This window comes from Centroberyx affinis, unplaced genomic scaffold (assembly GCF_046629955.1).
Source record: "Centroberyx affinis isolate AG114_WGS23_722 - 3 ecotype Tasmania unplaced genomic scaffold, CSIRO-AGI_Caff_v1 ptg000993l_1, whole genome shotgun sequence".
NCBI classification, from domain to species: domain Eukaryota; kingdom Metazoa; phylum Chordata; class Actinopteri; order Beryciformes; family Berycidae; genus Centroberyx; species Centroberyx affinis.
Genome location: NW_027279558.1, coordinates 360,333 through 380,643, shown reverse-complemented (window position 1 = coordinate 380,643; position 20,311 = coordinate 360,333). Strand labels below are relative to the sequence as shown.

General features: G+C 40.4%; 1 protein-coding gene across 2 annotated transcripts in view; it reads right to left on the bottom strand.

The window, feature by feature from the left end:
- Window positions 1-1,951: 1,951 nt before the first annotated feature.
- LOC139646564 (RNA polymerase II elongation factor ELL-like) overlaps window positions 1,952-20,311 on the bottom strand; it is a 33,003-nt gene continuing 14,643 nt past the window's right edge. The window contains exons 3-12 of one of the 2 annotated variants that reach the window (XM_071522466.1): window positions 17,530-17,657; window positions 15,957-16,120; window positions 13,230-13,474; window positions 10,857-10,981; window positions 8,684-8,798; window positions 7,977-8,463; window positions 7,119-7,170; window positions 6,188-6,359; window positions 5,909-5,953; window positions 1,952-4,860 (exon numbers count right to left, since the gene is read on the bottom strand). In XM_071522466.1, coding sequence (XP_071378567.1) covers window positions 4,750-4,860; window positions 5,909-5,953; window positions 6,188-6,359; window positions 7,119-7,170; window positions 7,977-8,463; window positions 8,684-8,798; window positions 10,857-10,981; window positions 13,230-13,474; window positions 15,957-16,120; window positions 17,530-17,657 — 1,644 coding nt within the window. In that variant the 3' untranslated portion in view covers window positions 1,952-4,749. The remainder of the gene's footprint in view (window positions 4,861-5,908; window positions 5,954-6,187; window positions 6,360-7,118; window positions 7,171-7,976; window positions 8,464-8,683; window positions 8,799-10,856; window positions 10,982-13,229; window positions 13,475-15,956; window positions 16,121-17,529; window positions 17,658-20,311) is intronic. The other variant, XM_071522467.1, reaches the window with a different exon arrangement.

Sequence of the window (20,311 nt, the reverse complement as noted above, 5' to 3'; positions counted from 1 at the left end):
GTTTCGTTAGGGTGGAGGGGAAGCATACAGCTGCAGTCTCTAAATTGCTACACTAGAGCAAATTCAGTAGAAAGTTAAGTTAGCTAACGCTAACTGTTCCTCTACGTTGATTGCCAGCTGAACTCAGTACCAAAGACAAAGCTAACAAGCTAGCATTTAAAGTTAGCAACACGGCACAGGTGAGTATGCAGGAGGAGGCACAGAAAGGTGAACTTAGTTAACTTTGTTTGACTTTTAGTTAACGATGACAAATCATTTCGTCGAGATGTTGTAAGTAGGTTAATACAACCATTGGCTGACGACCTTACCTTAACCCTGCTTAAATTGATTTTGGCCACACAGCCGATGTCTAGTGTTGTTCCTGTGAGTTCAGCGGTGATGGGTCGTCATGACAACAGCGCCCGCGCCCCGCCTTTCCCGCCCACTTCACTTCCTTTCCCGAGTGGGAGTTTCAAATTGTGCAACAGGTTGTGCTAACCCTCTCTGTTGTCACGTTTTTATCATGGAGAATGAAAGAACGAATAAAGATGTATAAACAAGATCATACTGAGAGTGATCGTAGGGAGATGATTGAGAAATTACGATCTAAAGAGGGAACAATATATAAGACCTACCAAGCCATCAACCCAGAAATATCCGTCCATCCACTTTATACCAGCAATACACCGTACATTGACGACCATTTGAGAATAACTTTCATACGATTCCGGTTGTCTTCTCACAGACTGCGAGTGGAAATGGGAAGGTGGAGCCGTACACCACCTGAACAACGTGTGTGTTGCTGTAAGACTGGGATTTTGTGTTGTTAATTGTATTACCTTATAATATTTTAACTTATGGGTTTTTGTATATATGATTTTTGTTACTATATTGTTTGGACCCAAATGTTTTATTAACCTTTTGTGTCAATAAAATAACTAACTAACTAACTATATTTCATTGTATCGAATTTATATTACAGTTGTATTATTAAAATAGAAAAGTCAATTTCCTACAGAAAATGTGTGTGCTTGCTCCAGCTTGACCGGTTAAGATGAGTCATTTACCAGTTCATATTTTGAAAATGTTCACAATTCGACCACCAGGTGTCACCATTCACCCGCCGTCATTAATTTCTACAGGGGAAAAAAATAATAGGCATAAAAAAAAACATAATACATCAACACATCTCCTGAAGTACCTGGACATTTTAAAGTTGGAACCATGGTTGGAACAAAGCCTCTAACTTAAAGTATTTGGAAGGAGTTAAGAGTCCATAATACAAAATTGCCCATTTCAGAGATATGACCCGTTTCATAAAAACAACAATTAATGGTTACCTAATTCTTGACTGAGTTGCATAAACTCCTATTTGACAGTCCTTATTCAGTTTTACTTTATCAATTTTAAGCTTGTAAAACAAACACTATAAGGTGTAGCATTTGATGATTTGACTGCACAACACTTTCCAACAGTCTGTTCACTATCAGAAAGGAGATAAATAATATAGATACGTTATTTGTGTTTTATCCCTCTTCTTTGCATTCCTATCCAAGTGCAAGCCAATCCCTTTGTACCTACGGTTATTGTCGTATATTGCATGATATGTATACATATATTTACTTATGACAAATTTGAGTAATTTGTCTGGCTACATAGGATTAACTAACATCAGGCCACAACTAACAATGTTCTCACATGTTCTATAATATGCACATATATTTAATAACTGAAGGCATTTTCTGCATACTTATCTTTTGATCTGAAACTTATGTTTACAGCAAGAAGAACTAGTCACTCTGCTGTCCCAATACTTTTGTAATTGACTTCACACAGCTAAAAAAAAAAGTTGTGATTAAATAAAACATGGATCATTCATCATCTATGCTGATTACCTGCAACAAAGAGAACCAGAGAATAAGATTTATTGCATTACACAATGAAAACTAAAGACCAAAATCACTTTGAGGTTTTTATTCTTTTGACTTTGTACATGACAAGAGAAAGTATACATTTGTAAAATGCAATTCATAAACAATGCAATTTAATGCATATTCTCCTCTCACACCAACTGTGAATGAAATGGAGCTTAGGTTTCACTTCAGCAGGTATATGGTACAGACAAACACCTGCTGTGCAGTGCAGTACACACTGGTGAGCCTCTAAACGCTCTGCACTCATACAAAAAAAACCTTATGAGCCAGTTGTTATTAGCATGTGATTTAAAGACTTTCACAGACGGTGATTCTTTCATCATACTTCACAATCCATAGTTAATTATGGTCTTCAATCAACCGCTGTGGCACTTGACTATAATAAACACTATCGCACCTTTTCCCTCCAGAGTCCATCTCATAATTATTATCCCCCACTGGAAAGTGATTGAGTCTTCTCATTTTAAAACAGTAGATTCTTTGAGCACAATAGATGCCCTCAGAGGCGAGTCATTTCGTAATGAGAGGGAAGTCAATAAGAATACCATCAGAGGTCAAAACCACAGCGGTATTCCAATCGGCTGACCATTTGCCTCATCTTGGCCTAGAAATGCTATTGTGATAAATGATTAAAAAAAAACAAAAAAAACAAAACAATCAAGTACCAGAAGGATTATAAACACAACTGATAATAAGCCATGTCATTACAGCCAATCTTTATCAATCTCTGCACTGAAAAACTATAATTTGAAGGAAATAGTTTTGATCACGAAACTCAAGAATATTTCCTCCAGAGAGTAATATTTAAATACACGCGAGAAAGCCAATGTTAAGAGAGGCATTCACTCTTGAACAGTGACACGGCTAAGACAGTTTTCAACAGCTAACAGTGATGTAAGGCAGATAACAGATGCGTGTGGATAATGACACCTTCATGATATTGGCAGTTTGTTTGAAAATTGAGTCCTATAAAAGTGTAAGTCTTAAGGCTTCTACGTCATCGACTGTGTGTGAACATTCAGTACAAAATCTGCAACCACAATGAACAATTACAATCTGGATGGAAATTTCACTAGCCTGCTGGCCCATTGTTTTCAGTGTGGGTTTTAGTGCAAAATTGCGAGAAATTGAATGGGCGCCAATGATTGACTATGAAAATGGAAGGCTACAAAACCCTCCAGGCTAGTGCTTAAAATTCCCAGGTACCACAACTGGTTATGACGTTATGGCATACCGGCAAATCTACATTTCTCACCCATATGGCTCCATATTTCCCTGAAGACCAACTGTCTAAGTGTTGGGTAAAGTGGCCACTAAGCTCCCATCTGAGGCCTTTTTTTTTGCCATTTCAACAATAATGGTTAGAAGACTTTAGCACTCAAGGGCATCTTCCTCCCAGTGACTCTCCATGACAATTCATGACCGAATCAGTTCAGACAGAGACAAAATATACAATATATTATGTAAGGTGAAACTTTCATCTATTCACAAGCTCTCCCACCTTGCTCTTGTAGCTGCTTGCATACAAACACTTTGATCCAACATGACATGACGCTTCAGGCTGAGGAGAGCAGAATAACACATCAAAAACACAGAGGGCAGAAGAAGGCGGCTTAAAATAAATACATCAGTAGTTCAAAGCAGAGTGAGAAAGAAAGACACTTATGTTCATTGTTTGGAAATACTTTACACTAGACATGGTGCTGATACGGTGCTGATTAACAATGTCAATAACTGTTGTGGGGAGGCAAAATTTAAATGTCTTTCTCCACCAAATTTGTGCGTCAGTGATCAAGGCTACAGCCTGTTTGGTCCCTTAACTGCCATTCAAAAGTAAGGGGAGTGGTTCATAAATTTTCTATTTCTGTGATAAACTTAAGCGCAAGAGTCCCTCCACCTAACCATGAATACACACATTCTTCAACACATTGTAACATTTCTTTGTGCACCGTAGCTCGTACATATTCATCCAGTTCAATATTATCCAATGCACTGCTCACTGGATTCAGCTGCTTTCAAACGGTCTGTTACCGTTACAAGAACGCAAATTTAGTGTACAATATATTAAGACCACATGCTCTATCCATGAAATAGACTGACCAGGTGAAAGCTTTGGCCCCTTACTGGATGCTACTTTTAATCACGAAAAGGAGATGTAGATGAAGGGGAGGAGACAGATTAAAGAAGCAATAAAACAACTGAGATACAGGATCTGCAAAAAGCCAGTAATTCAATGTTAGGCTGGTGGTCCTAGTATTTTGTACACTCTTTGTATGCTGCATATCGGCTGAGTCTGAATTAATCTTTAACTGGAAAACTTGCCTTAAGCAGTGTTCCAGTTAACGAAGATGTATGCCACATGTGCCCATAACAGAGTGAATAAGTTAAAGTCATATTTGCTACCTTTTACATACTTCCAAGGACATGGCCGACACTGACATTGGTTTTAACAGAGCTGACAAAAACTACGACAAATGAAATTGTTTTGTCACGGTATTACGATTTGCACACAAATCCTTTCTGAGATGACTTTGAATGTAAAATCTCAGAAGCGCCAAGACAATTTTTGTTTCTCACTTGGACTTTTCGTGTCAATATGACAGCAGTGATCACTTTGAAACAAACAGACTTACAAAAACCACAAGAAGTCTGCTGCTGTCTTTTAATCATCAGCGGTCTCAGTGGCAGCCGTCTGTGTCGAACCTTTGCAGGTTCATCCCAAAGCTCTGATCGGGCTCTAAAGTGAAAATGCTTCTTTTTTTTCAAACCTATGTTCTTTATGCAAATCAGGGCCTCCCATCTCAAAACATCAGTGGTCAACACATAAGAACCAATGCTATGAAGAGGCCTGAGTGACATCATAGTCTGCGATGAGCTGTTTTATGTGGGACAGTTTCTCATGGAGATATTCACAGCGCTTCTTCTCTTCCCGGTAGCCTGGGAACTTCTGCAGAGACAGGAGAAAGCATTATAATCACAGCTTTTCACACTTGTTTTCCCCTGGGGGACCAATTTCTTAAAAGACTCTCTTATTGTCAGCACATGATTTGTGTGCCCTAAGCAAAGTAAGGCCTAATGACATGTGAAATATTTAAATGGATGATGCAGAGACTAAGAACCACATGAAGCAAAGTGCAAGACAGTTGCAGCGATCCATTCAAATCTAATCAAATTGAACATACACCTTGAAGGGTTTCATCCTCCTTGTACTCTGGCCAAACTGCCAAAAACATTAACAATAAGGAGTGTTCATTCATATTTCCTTGTACTGAAAGTTACTTGAGCTTAGTTCACTGCTGACTTTAAAGGAGATAATACCTTTGTAACTTTCTGCTGTTCAGCAACAGGTGCCCATCAGCTGCTTCAGCAAGGCAAAATGATTTATGTATGTCCAACACCATACGGAATAAACACTACACCTATAAACACATAACTGCTTTGCCAGCTCTATCCGGCTGTAACCAGTTGATGCCAGAGTGAGAGCATCATAATTTTGTGGTTACCTTGTAACAACAGGACAGGACATGTTAGTTTTCAAACTAGTGCTTTCATGAGCCTTGATCACTAACTCGTCCATTTTGAGCATCTTGAAAGACCATTTAGTCACGGCTTTGATATGCTAGCATAGGGATATGGATGTGATGGAATATTGGCAACACATTGATTTAGAAAGGTGATCAAACAGCTGCGTCTGTATTCTGCGAGGACATTGTTTTTCATGTTTTTGCCACCAAAAAAAAAAAAAAAAACCATGACAGTGCAATTTGAAAAGGTTTTGTTCCTTAGGATTTGTTGTTATTCTGCTCTACAAATTCTAAATGTCCTATCTTGGATTTCTTTGCATTTTATGTAGATGTACAAAATGGATTGAGGAAGATTACAGCACAGATTAGCATACAGAGCTACATTTCTTCAAGAAGTTTGAGGCACGATACCGTAAAAGGCAAAATAACTTGACCCATTTAAATCACAGCAAATGTACGGCTATGGCTTACCTTTCTATACTTCTTGTACTTCTCCAGTATTTGGTCTTCCATTATCTAAAATGGTACAAAACACAGTCCATTAAACAGGAAATATTCAGGTAACTTGTAAAAAAAACAAACAAACAAAAAAAAAAAATCCCACCATAAATCAGCACTGAGTGTAGACGATAGCAGTGTGTGTGCATGCTTGCATTTAATATGCGCATCTATATTGTTTAAAGCCCGGGGCTTTTACAGATTCACCTGAACATAAATAAATCATTCAGATGTATGAGCGCATGAGTGTACCTTGTATTCTTGTGTGCCAGGGGACAGGCTCTTGATCTTGGATCCCAGCTGAACAAACATGTGAGTGATGGTGGCGATCCTGGAGTGGAGGTCTTTGTACTCGTCATACTCTGCACAGAAGTCGTCCTGATACCTCTGACGCTGCTCCACACTAGTTATGGTGCTGTATGTGCTAAACAGAGAGACATGGACAAACTCATATTTATACAGATAGCCATGACGTACTTGTGACGTTACGTTGAATAACATCACAGGAAGAATCATCATATTGATCAATTGGGACCGATTATTGTATAATGTGAAATAACATCGACACCTAAATCCTTCTTCCTCCATCATTATTTTTGCCCTGCTAAAAGTGATCAGGATAATTGTACTAGTCTATAATTCTATCTTTCTTTATTTTTTGAATTTCATATTAGCTGAATTATCTCACAGAGACTAGTTCTATTAGTCTGTTTTATTTCCATTTTGTGTTGTACCTTTTTTTTCACACAAGGTGGCAACAAAGTGCCATACTGTTTTTATGCTACAGTGGTACCACTTCATGAATCTCCCTTCATGCATTAGCACCACAGACAATTCTTGAATTTTCCAGTAGGACCAAAGTATACTGTATAATAAAAACAAAACAAAACAAAAAAAACCCCTCTAATGTCTCTCTACTAACTAGTCAAGAGACCATTTGTTTTTGACCATTCAGCTGAAAAGAGCAAATTGATCTGATTTTTCCAAATAATTACTCTTGGGGATGGAGCAGTAGTAGTAGTATGCAGCAGTAGCTCAGCAAACATGCTCATCTAAGCCTGCTGTTTGCCATCAACACATTCAACAGCCAACATATTCTAAATGTGTTAAAAGACAATTGTGGCAGTGACAGCATGTGGGACAACCAAAACAAAATCATCATAAATCATCTGTTTACACTCACAGCACGTAATCCGGCTTCTCCTCGGAGGCCACAGCATTTGTGATGTCAGGATCTGAAAAATGCACCGAGACAAGGCAAACGACATTAGCCTGAGCCAACTCAATACAGCCATCCCAATGACACTTTGTCATTGCCTAAATGCTTAGCGGTGTGTTTTTGTTTTGCTGCAGGTCACTGTGTGAGTGTGTCTGCCCGCCCACCCGCCGGCCTCTGTGCAGACGAGCTAAGAGCCCGCGGGTATCAGGAGACAGCCCGGCTTAGAGACCTAATGCACTGCTCGAGCTGTTATTGAGTCAATCAGGCACATAACACACTGAGGACTCAGGAGAATGGGCTTAAGGGAGCAAACACAGACGGGCTTATGAGATAATACTGTATAAGTGCACCAATGGCCAAACAAACACTCACTCAAGAGAGACCACACACACAGAATTACCACTGGTCATCTGCTCGAAGCCTGTGTGGTAACGTGTTATTTTGTAGCCCTGTGTGCATGAGACTCACTCAGGGAACAAGTCAGTTCACAGCCAGACGATAACAATGGGTGTTTTTTAGGGGTATGCCAACTGCCATATGATACAATATAATATTCACACGAAAACAGTCCCAGTCTGGAAGCAATAAAGTAAGCTTTATTTTAAAAGTGGTATCTCCGATCTGCTACCAAGACTCACATGGGAGTCAACGTAATGCACAAAAGGAGGAAAGAATCTAGCTTTAAACAGGAAATGTGAACATGGTGCAAATTTTTAAACCCCTGAATACTACATCACTGTGTTGGTATTAGCCTGTGAGCAAATATGAAAAATGAAGGCAAATCTGTGCTCAAAAGGAAAAGGTATGTAAAGAGGCCCTTACTGTCAAGTTTGTCAGGGTTCTGCTTGAGATCAGGACTGGTCTCCAACCATTTACTGCTCTGGTTGTCCTTTAACCGCTCCCTCTCCTTGTCCTTGTGCTTTTTAGATTTCTTCTTTCTGTGCTGGCTGTTGGCGAGTTGCTGGTGTGTGCAGTTAGAGTCAGCCTGTGGCGGCTGGTGGCTGCTCACTTTGGGTGCTGGCTTCCCGGTCTCTGACACAGGTGTGTCAGAGGAGCTGGACAGTTTGTGCATAGGTGGGAAGCCATTTTGACCCCCTGGGAAGCCATTTTGGTTCCCAACATGGTTACTTGTCCTTTGAAACTCTGTTTTTGTGTGGAAACTGGGGTTGAGGGTGGGAGGTGCATTGTCTCGTCCTCCTTTATTGTTTAAGAGTCCGTTTACAGGTGGCTGCTGTTGCAGCCTCTGGTCTGCCAGTCTTTGTCTCTTAACTGCTAGGCTTTCCACTGGGTCCAAAGGCACTGGGCGTTTCTGGGAGAGCAAAAAAGGAAAAGAAAGGAGAACAACCATTATCTCTCAAATAATACATTGTTTCCATACAATACCTGAGCACAGCTTGCAAAAATAGCTTTCATTCTGATGCTGATGTTAAGTTAAACTTACCAGGTACGTACAAGATACTATCCAAAACAATCAAGTTCATACATAGTAGTCACTTTCACAGATATTCAGAAAAACAAGGTGGATTTACCACTGCAGGATTTTTCCCTGTGCTGTGATGCAGTGTCGAATCCTCTGAAATTTTCTGTACAGATTGGTTTGCTTGGAGATTCCTTGATTGGCTGGTGTTGTGCAGCTGCAACTTCCTGTAAAACAGGAGGGAAGGACATGGCAATTGGGAGATGACAAATAGAAATTCCATATGTGCTATTTAAAAACATTACACTGTACTTGGTGTCACTGCAAAGGTATGGGGCGTTACAGGAGAACGAGTAAAAGTAAGCATGCAAATGCTATACAGCTACGGTGTGTAGCAGGTACATGCAGGATCTGTTTGGTAGTGCTGAGTAGCATCTGTAGAGAGAGTTGTGGACGAGGAAGAAAGAGATGGGAGCCACTAAAGCTCTGTCACACTAGTGGGAAAAGACAACAGTCATACCTGTCAAGATGCAAGTCACCATGTCCAGCAATTCCCATTTTTATTTTGTTATCACCAATCCTATTTTGTCATTCATGATAATTACCATTGTCAGCAATAATGAATAGTTGTTGAAGGTACTGTAGACATTGATGACGAAATTATGTCTGGTCCTTGCTCCTGACTTATTTTACAGAGTCTAATGATTTGTACATGGTTATGTTTTTTCTTTTTTCTCTAAGGATTTTGATAACTTGATTGTTGCCTGCAAAACAAAGCATTGTAAAAACATGTCCCAACTGTGTGAGATGAAAATTTCATTTTGATCTGAGATTTTGTTGTAGAAAGGTCCATTAAGTATAAAAACCAAAACTATTTACTCTGCAGTGATACCAAAACAAGACACTCCTGTGACCAAATACGGTAATTTATTGTTCTACAATTCAGAAGTGGTGTGAGGGAACATAGTCATTTCTGTAGGACGGCCTTATAAACAAAGTTTTAAAAACCATTTGACTGTTCCTGTAGTGAAAAGATCCCCAGGCCACAGATGGAAGCTCCGCCCTATAATGGGCTGCAGGGCAGAGTGATAAAACAGCGGTTCAACAGTAAAGCCCTGTGCTTAAAGCCTGAGCAGCAGTGAAACACACCCACCTCTCTCACCAGGAGGACAATGTTGTTGTGATACTTGGGCCAGGATATGATAAAAGCAGGTCTCTTAATGTTTTGATTTGAGACCGCTGTATATTATGATTATCTATTGTGTTTTTCTTGGACTGCTGTTGGACTATTTTTTCTTTTCAGCGAATTATGTTCCTTCAGGCAATGAAATGTCCAAATGAATTATTCAGAGACGGCACAGAGCCATAAACCAATTACTTGATAAAACTCAAGATCTTTCATATTTTAAAGCCCTTTCGTAAAGGACCTTTTACCATCTTAGAACATCATGTGATAGAGCCCTATAACTGGGTCTTACATTAATATCCTTGAAATCCAATTGAAACTAGAAGGCATTCAGAGAGCACAAACCTCCGCCAATGCTGAACAACTCTTCAACTTGCTGTTACACCCAAAGGCATCATTCCTATCACTTTAATTTTAGGTTAAATTGATTTCTTGACCCTGCAAACATACCCTTAGGATTTGGAATGAAGTCTCTATCTCCATTCATTTCATAGTTATGGCTAATAAAACATGATTGTCTAATGGTGGAAATCCCAGCTCTAGATTTAATCAATTTTTCCTTGGCCCAAGGCCTATCTGTCCACCACATTTCATGGAAATCCTTTCATTAGTTCTTGAAATATGCTGCTGACAGACAAACAAATAAACATAACCTCCTTGGCAGAGGTAAATATCAATACTTGGCATTAGCGTGTTGATACAATGTTGTGGGGGAAAGTGTTGCAATATTTTACTATATCCAGTTGATGTTTTTTTTTTTCAAATTTACCAAAGGTGATGGGTTGCAGCTAAACATCTCATTCCTGCGATATTCAACTTTTTGCCTTGATTCAGTGAAGAGTATAGTTAGTTCCACCCTCCTCCTCCTGGTGTTCACTCCAAAATGTCCCAGACATTATTGAAAATCCAATATCAGGCAAAGCGGGGATTTACACACGGATCACAGACAAACACACACTGATAAGTGATGAGGTATAATATATCATATTTATTTAATGCCATTTTAATGTGACAAAAGTTGCATACTGCAGCTGTAACATTTAGAATTGAAAAAAAGGAAATGCAATTAATAATTTGTTGTAACAGAACCTCTACCCACCTGGCCAGCAGCCTGCTGATCATCTGCCTCTCCTCCTCGGCGTACCCCGCCCAGTCCCTCTGCACATGCTTGTAGAAGTTGTCCCTCAGCAGGTAGCTGCTGTCTTTGGGATTCACTTTGGCCACCTGAAACACATGGTACAGCACAAGATAACTTTCAGCTCTCATTCAGTCTTTCACTCATACCAGAACATAAGAGAGCAGATAGTTTTCCCATATCTACGTATTAAACAGCCATATCTGGGACATGTAGAGTTAAAAATCTGAGGCTTTGTTCCTGTGCGATGCTGCCTTAGATTACCTGAGTTCACTTCATGGCACTTCTCAACATCCATCAGAAGTAAAAATCCAGTTTTACCAGCAATTGTCCACATTAATGCAGGAACATAAAACTCTTATTTCCTAAACGGGGGATGTTTTGAGACACAATTAAATAGTGGACTATTTTTTACAGCGTGTCATGTGTTTACTGCTGTACTGTAGCCTATTTCCACTGCATCTCTGTATTACCAGTCTTCAAAGTAGCAAACTTCTTATATACAGTAATGGGTCTATTTTGTTTGTAGTGTATCTTCATTTCTGTTAGATACCATCATGTTAAGCTATTTCTCAACATACAGTGCACACCCCAGCTTTGATCCTTCAAATCAGTCCAATGAGTATTAATTCAACTGATGAATTATTCAGAAACACTTGCATGCATAATATCAGGATAATTAGCCACACTTTTCAATTATTGATGCTTTTTTTTTTTACTTTGTCCCTCCAGAAAAACAAAACTACAGTGCAATTTTCTCCCAGTCGTTTCACAACAGTATTTACAATAACACATTTAACCACACTCTCAGAGAGGATGTGCCAATTTACACGTGTGTCGAGTTAGAGACAACAAACCTTGTGCCACTGTCAACACATCATCTGTTAGAACCTCTCAGCTAGTTGTGGGCCAGTATCTCATTTTCAGGCTACTGTTATCTTGACCAAAAATATCCAAGTAAATGGTGGTATCACAATATTCACCAAAATAAGGTGAAAATTGCGATTAGTAAAATCACTTCCTACCATTGTTCTGCCTTGTAAAAACAGATTTACACTTAACATTTGATTTAAATATACCCATATTTCTACACTGAAAACCATATTGATTATATTGCAGAATTCTTTTTTTTTTTACATTGTACATTGAAATAGTACACTCAATATGTCTAAACTCTATAGGCATGTTGTCTGAAAGAGTTGATAATCATGGTAAGAAAAGTTAGTGAGTGTCATTGTCAGTGGGCTTTTTTTTTTTTTTTTTTTTTTAACCATGGTGCGAAGTTAAATGAGTAGTACAGCCCAGCCATGCTTGCAACACAAAAGTGGCACATTCTTTCTCAGAGCACAATATTCCTGAAAAGCAGAACTACTTTTCTCCGAATCTGAGGTTCCCATCTGAGAGTCTCCCCACACAGGCCTTGGGGCTTTCTCTCTCACAGTGACGACTTTAGCCTCCTCTATAATCTAGCCAGACTGCATTTCTCTGAGGACATCCATCTTTCAGAGGCCTCCTGACAGAGCTGACCCACCCCACAGCAAACACAATCTCAGCAGAGACAATTACAGCGCCAACCTAATTACACAAACACATGCAAACGCACACACACACATGTAACACCACAAAAACCACATGTGCATGCGCCCAGAAACAGGCACGAGGGCCAGCAAGCATACAAACACGCACCCACCCTCCTACACACACACAACACACACACACACACACACAACACACACACACACACACACACGCATGAATGTCCAAGCACACACAAACATCATTTAGGAAGTAGTCAAAAATGTATACAGGAAAACAGCATACAGTAAACAGCTCTAAATTAGATCACCATTGCAATTAAAGCACAACTGGCCCTTTGCTTCACTCAGTACAAGATTATATGTTTGCATTCCATGCAAACAATTCACCCTTCTGCCCCTGTATAGCTGGTACTTGGACTTCTATTTTTCAGATCCTGAGTCAAATGGGCTCAAAGGGCAGATTTTCTCTTGCTGTGTAAAGCCTGTGTGTGTGTGTGTGTGTGCGTGCTCTTATGTGTAGGTAATCAGTATATGTATAGGCCTTATATGCATGTGCGCACACACAAGCAACAATGTGCCTACAATATTTATCTAGATGTGTACATGCGTGTCTTACGAGTGTATAGGTCGTGTAAATGTACAAAACCTGTGTGGGTGGGTGTTCCCACATGCTACCATTTGGGCATAATGTGTCTGTTGAAAATGTAGTGTGTGTATGTGTATGTGTGTGTGTGTGTGTGTGTTTGTGTGTGTATGTGTGTGTGTGTGTGTGTGAGAGAGAGCATCTATTTGTGCGTACCTCGTCCAGCACGGCGCCAAGCTCGGCCTTGTCCTTGGGGCTGGCTCTCTCCCTTTCCAGCCACAGCAGCAGCTCTGGTTTCCTGTAGGGTTTGAGAGCCAGCAGGTGGATGATGCGCTCCCTCAGGGGCTTCTGGGTCGGCGGGGCCACGGTGCCGTTCCGCCGGTTGTTGGGAGAGTGCTTATGGAAGCTGCTGTCTGATGCAGACGGAGGAGCGGGCCTCTTCTGGAACTTGACGCATTTACCTGGACACACAGGAAGACCAGATGGTGAGCAGAAACAGGAGGGTTACTGTCAAAATGCAATCTGTTACAGATTACCTGCTCTAACTGTAATCAGTAACGTAATTCATGAATAACTGAAACTCAGTGCTGCGATCTGATTCATTTCTTTTAAATCAGTTACTTTTGGATCATCTTCCCCTAAACTCTACAGAATATGAAGTAAAACTGACAATTTCGATGCACATTGTATGAAATATTTGTCTCTATAAATTTTACAACGAAAACACCTTCTTTTAATTCAAACATGTATCTCAGTAATCCACAAGTAATCTACATTTTCAGAGTTTTCTCTGACATTTAGAGAGACTTAGGCTTAAGCCTACTGGAGGTAATTCAGAAGCCCTGAGCAAGGAAAATTCACTCCTGGAACTCACTGACATGAAATGTGTCACGCAAACACAAAACACAGAATATTTCACATTCTCATGCTGGTGGTCAGAACAAGTACTGAGATGTGACACTTCAGAGTTCAAGGCCTGAATTTAAAACCATCACCCATGCCAGCACTGCATTCACCTGTTTAGGCGGCCGCACAAACTGGCCAACTGGTTGACTAATGGGAAAACATTTAGCAAAAGATATATTTTAATTACATTTTTCCTCAGGTGTCATGTTCATGCTTTTGAGTGGCTATAAGTCTTTCGATGTAACTGCCCACTCATCGTTGCTGAGGTCCCTGCTCAGACGGACAGGGCAGCTAGGATATGTTAGGGCAGTGAAAGCCATCTCTCTGTGCTAATCCCATTACACGTTAAGCTGTGCTTTGAAGGTCAGAACGGGGCAGTGGCACGGGAAAAGGAGGCTCAGCAACACAGAAGTATGTGCTGCTAGGAGATAATAATGCTATCCATTATCATTAGTCTACTACCTGCCATCATAAAAAAACACTGAATTGTGTAATAATTATGGTGTGAGATGTATGGAGTGTCAAAATGTGTGCTCTATGGGTTTTGGCATGCCTGATAATATGTACTGTGTGTTTTTGAGAACCTCCTGAGGCAGAAAAGGGAACGCAGAGCACTGATATTAAATGTGTCCCTATGGGCACATATGTTGCAAAGTCATCGTCACCTAAAAACCTGATGTTGCACAATACACCCCGTCTAAAACTGGCCTGAACCACCCAGAGCAAAAGCTTCCCTCCTTTCTGCAGCTCCAGCACTGACAGGGGGGTCTACAGTCATGCCAAGAAACAATATTGCATAATCACGTCAAAGGTTGGAGAGGAATACAAAAAAATTGAAATTAAAGAGAACCACAGCTTGCTTGCCAGTGCATGTCTCTCCACATATGATTGATGTATGGTAGCCTAGGTGATAGACATGATATGAAAACAACATCATATGTTGTTCATAGGCTTTGAGCAGCTTTTGCAGTATATCATCACTGGCTGTTACTGAGATATGGCTCCACTGAAATCAAGGAACTGTATTGATTGAATACAGACTAAAGATAGTATAGACAGTAAGCTAAAAACCAAAGACTAAACTTAAGCGCAGACACAAAATACAGAGTTTCTGGCAAACATTGCAAGAAATTTGTTAGAAATTGTGGCAAAAGGTAAATGGTGCAGCAAAAAATGCAAATCACCTACCAATTTATGCAATTTAGCTTTGTGGCAAACCTCTAGCTAACTTTTTATTATTATGAGAAGTTCAGGGTATATTTGCAAAAATATCCAGCTATTGCTGCACAAGCTTTCAGCCGGTTCAGCAAACTAAATAGTTTCCTGAAAATATGCTACAAACTAGCTCCAAGTTTGAGCAGCAAACTTTTCCTTTTTGTAAGCCAAAAAGGTACATCATTTCTTTCTGAAGATATATCTTTCTGCAAACTAAATGGGAAGAAACTGGCTTTGAATCTAACCTTGGCCCACTACCTGCAGAGGTGGTGGTATAAGGACAGATGCGGTTGACTTTTAACAATACAAAACTTCCTTTTGGCCAAAGCCATCTTCAAAAAAGCTACATTTACACTTGTGTAATTTGGGCACAACAGCGAGATGACAACCACAAACCAAAATAAGAGTGCAAAAGCAACAAATATAACAGCTAGTGTTAGCCTTGGACCCTATTTACACAAGCAAAGAATATGGCTTTAACATCTGGTTTCATAGAGAGCTCTAGCAGAACAGAGATGTTTGTGCCCATAACAAGGAAAAATTTGGCTCACAGTTTAAAGGTCATGACATTATATGACACATAACATTATACGGGCAACAATTTCTCAGGCAATGAAAATATTCCTTTTATTATTACTTTTATTACAACTATTATATTTCTATTTTTGATTCTTATATCACCTTGTGTTACCTACATCCCATTTGTTAATCCCTTTCTAAGCTGAAGACCTTTTTGCCCTTTGCCCACAAAAATGTATCCATGTATCATCATGTAACCACATTTTTGCTCTGGTCCCAAGAGGCCTCTAGAGGAAGTCTTACTCGGATGCGTGGCTCCAGGTTTGATCTCGATGGCAGAGCGGCTCCAGCTGTCCTTCTCCACCTGAGACATCCTCTCCCGGGTCATCTGGTAGGAGTCGTCGGTGGCGCACACTGTGATCTTGTCCTGGATGCTGCCTTGGCCTTCCAGCTGCTCGCGGCCCTCACTGCAAAACAAAACAAACAGTCGTATAGGAACTCAGGACTTTCTGCAGGCTAAAGGCCAGCCCCCTATACACTTTACACTGCCAAGATATAGTCCTGTAAGCTAGCTTAGAGCAGAAGGCAAATAGACTCCATATAGCATAAAGTGGCTTTGTGGTCGAAGCCGGCTAAGACAGGCCTACGGTTATGTTACGTCACTGTCCAGATATAGCCCTCTAGCTCGCTAGTTCAAAGCAGGATAGAGCCTGTGGAAAACCACCAGGATTAGCTTGGCTCCTGACAGCACAGTTACAAAACAAGACCCATCTTGGACAGAAGTAAAAGGTTTAATACTTGAACCTGGACTGCATTGGTGCTGTAAATAAATTAGTGATTCCCAGTGCTGCCAAACACACTTTCTCCCATATTACATAAATAAGAGCTTTCTTTCAAGTTCTGGTAACAATTCTAGTATTTTCCACTAAACCATTATAAAGACCTAAACATTGTCCATTCCTCCTCTTTATCCTATAAATATCAAAACAAGCAGCAGGCAGAGAGAGCAAGATCTTTGTCTCCGTTGTCCAGGGTCGCCCCCACGCCGGAGCTGGACCGAGGCAAATAAGCCCAGTGTTTGTGATGTTGCTCTTGGCTCCAGCGGCTGACTGGAACCAGAACTAGCTAGAGTTCAGACCACAGCTCGGCAGCTGGCAGCGGGAGGCAGCACCAGAGCATGACCCTCTGTCTCCCTGCATGGCCACTCCACAAACAAGGCCTCACAGGTTCCAGTAATGAGAGGGTCCGCCTAGAAATATACAGGAAATTACAATTGCCTGGTCCTGCGCACAACAAACAGTGCGCTCACTGATTCTCATGATGCCTTAGACGACGTGGTTACAGAGAGAGACATGAGGATCCATGAAAAAGAATGTGATGACCTTTGGAGAAGACACAAAGCTATCATTTGGGGTCACATGTGCCACAACAGCTGACCACATCAAAGCCTTGTGTCTAAAAATGTTGTGACACAAGGGTCTGGAAGCTTTTCCAGCCTCCACTGATTCAGTTATTTTTTTTATTTTTAGAGCCAAATTTTGCTGCAAATATTAGCCAGAACTCAAATTAGTGACTGGAATTGTGCTCAACAGCAACATATTAATGATTCTATAAGGAAGCATTGTTGGAAACTATTGGAACCTTGCTGATTTATGTGGCAAAATGATTTCTAGATGGGTGGCCCTGGACCCGGGGCAACCACTGGTGTCCCATTTAGCCCGGTCTGATCTAGGACCAGAGCTGGGTAAAAATAGTGGCTGAATTCCATTTGAAAAAATGTAGGAGGACTTCATCTCATCTTGCAGGGAGCCCTTTAATTATTTGGCAACATAATGAGACTCTGATTTATAAGTCTCTCTACTGCTTACTTCCATACCTCGAAACATATTGGTGGATGCAGTCGAAGCTGGCTTGAGGTTGGTCTTTGCTGTCGCTGGACAGGTAGAAGGAGAAGAGGCGCAGAGCAGAAGGCGACTCTGGAGTGGGAGCTGGGATCTTAATGTACTGAGGAGGAAAGACAGCAAAACGTCAGTCTCCTATAAAAGCACATGCGTACACCAGCAAACATATAGACACACCTTTGCTAAAGCTGCATGTGCACACACACACAAAAACACAGAATAACTTTTATGCACTCACACATTCAAGGCCGCACACACACACACACACACACAGTTACATATACTGTTGAAAAATGGCTTGGCAGTATATTTTCACAGGCAGAAGTTCAATGGCAGAAATGCATGTCAATTAGAAGGAATACTATCCGAGTGATTTCTGATCAGTGAAGGAAATTATAATATCCTGCTAACTTGTGGCTGGTAGTTTTTCCAGACTTGGCTAAAGCAAAATAGTCTAGCCAGAATTTGAAGATGATCTTATGAAAATGGTATGATGATATCAGTTAATTAATGATTTCAGGCTAGCACACAAAGTACAGAAGTGCAGTATGCAGCCACCTACTGAAACACTGGCACTCCTCTTCTGGCTTAGTTTTCAAACTGATTTATTGGATTGAGTACATTTTTCTGTCATTATGAAATTTACTCTATTTCTCATGATGGTTTTTTTTATTTTTAAATTTTTTTTCACCTTTATTTATTCAGGGGGAGTTTCACTGAGAGCAGAGCGTTTTCAGGAACGCCCTGATCACATTCACACACACATTCACACCTGGAAGCTGACCAGTACAACCACAGTCTGATCTGCTGGCCACTGAGCAGCTCCACTGGAGCAGTTGGGGTTAAGGCCATTGCTCAAGGGCACCTCAGTGGTGGTAATGAGGGAGGGGCAAGCACTGCTTTTCACTTTCCCCACCCAGATTTATCCTGCCGGTCCGGGGGATTGAACCGACGACCTTCCGGTCACAAGCTCGCTCAAGTTTTGTTAAATTTTTGTTTACATTTCTAATGATTTTAAACACTTAAATAAGTGAGACCTGTATAAGTTATATTCACAAAGTTCCAAAAAGCTTATCATCCATCTACAAATCAAACTCTTCAAGATCATTTGTGAATATAGCCAACAAAATAACAACTGTGAATTGTATCTTTAAGATTTTCTCTTGTACCTGATATATTACAGTCAAAATGCAAAATAACAACATATTCATATTAACATATAACATATGCACTTCACACATTTTGCACAAATATCGTTTTGCTCTCTTCTTGCACATCCATTGTATCTGCCTCCACCCTTTTTAAATTGTCTTGGGATCCATCTTTTTGTATTTGTATGATATCTGTGTTGTCACTGAGTTTTTATTGTGCCTGGCTGCAAGCTGAATTTCCCTTGTGGACAATAAAAGTGAACTGAACTGAATGTGTGTCTACATGCACATTTGTATTCCAATATTGTTAGGGGTACTCAAGTTTCCCAGAAAGAGTTGGCACCATTCACAAGCTCATATTTCAATTTTTCGAAACCTAAAAATAATGCAGGTGGGAGATGTAAACACCTAATCCTGGTTACTGTAGGTCTATGTAAGTTCTGTTTCCATGGTAATATTCAATGCTATAGAGTAATATTTGTGATCAGAATATGTGTATAAACCCCTTATCCCAGATATGACCTTAACTGGGATCTGTGTGCTTTTTAACACTCTCATGAAGAAAGAGAATGGTCATATTGTTTTACAGGCTGGACACCGGCCAGTGTTTCATTCCAAAGCCTTAACTTGTCAATGGTTGCCTGACAAGTCTTCAGTGATATAATGCAACAGCTCATGCATCTTTTATTATCTTTCCAACTGTCAACTTATCATAGGGAAAAGCAATTATCTACTCAGCAGAATCTGAGACACAAACTCTCTGATGCCAAATGCAATGTAGCCAAGAACACAGGACCTTCCAAAGTCATGGTTATTGCAATCAGCATAAATCAGTGGACCACTTGCAACCCACTGCAAAAACCAGATATTGAGAAATGTAGTTGTAGGGCCTTCAAGGAATAGTTCAGCCCAAAATTAAAATTGAGTCATTATCTACTCACCCCCCTGTCATCTGAAACGCCATTTTAGTTCGTAGGAAACGCAAACACAGCAACTTGGCTCTAGTCAGTCTCAGTCCTCTCCCAAACTACTGCAGCTAATGGGGCAATCTTGTTTACAGCTCCATTGGTCGCACATAGGAGATAATGAGATGAATATTGGACTTTTGGACCCAAAGTGCAATTGTTTGGCTACAAAACACTTGGATTATGCTGCCAAGCTGTTTGGAGAAATTTAATGGATATTTTATGATTTTTTGGAGCTGTTAAAAGATGTGTCCATTAACTTCAATAGTTTGGAAGAACTATGGGGGCTAACTCGCTGTGTGTTTGATGGACCTATGAGCTTAAATGGAGTTTCAACTGACATGGGAGTGGGTAGATAATGACTGAATTTTCATTTTGGGTTGAACTGTTCCTTTAAGCATTGAAACCGTCCTCCGATCCGCTCCCATTTGTTTTCATAGCCTAGTGCATCTCAACTCTCCCACTGCATCATGCATGCATGTATATACGCACACATGCACAAGCATAAAAATACTGACCAACCCTTGTATGCACACACACACACGCACACACACACACACAGAATCTGGCGTGAGTTTTTGTGTCGCTCTGTAACTTTAAATAAATCTCCCTGGGTAAACAGTGTTTTTAAGAGCCTGCTC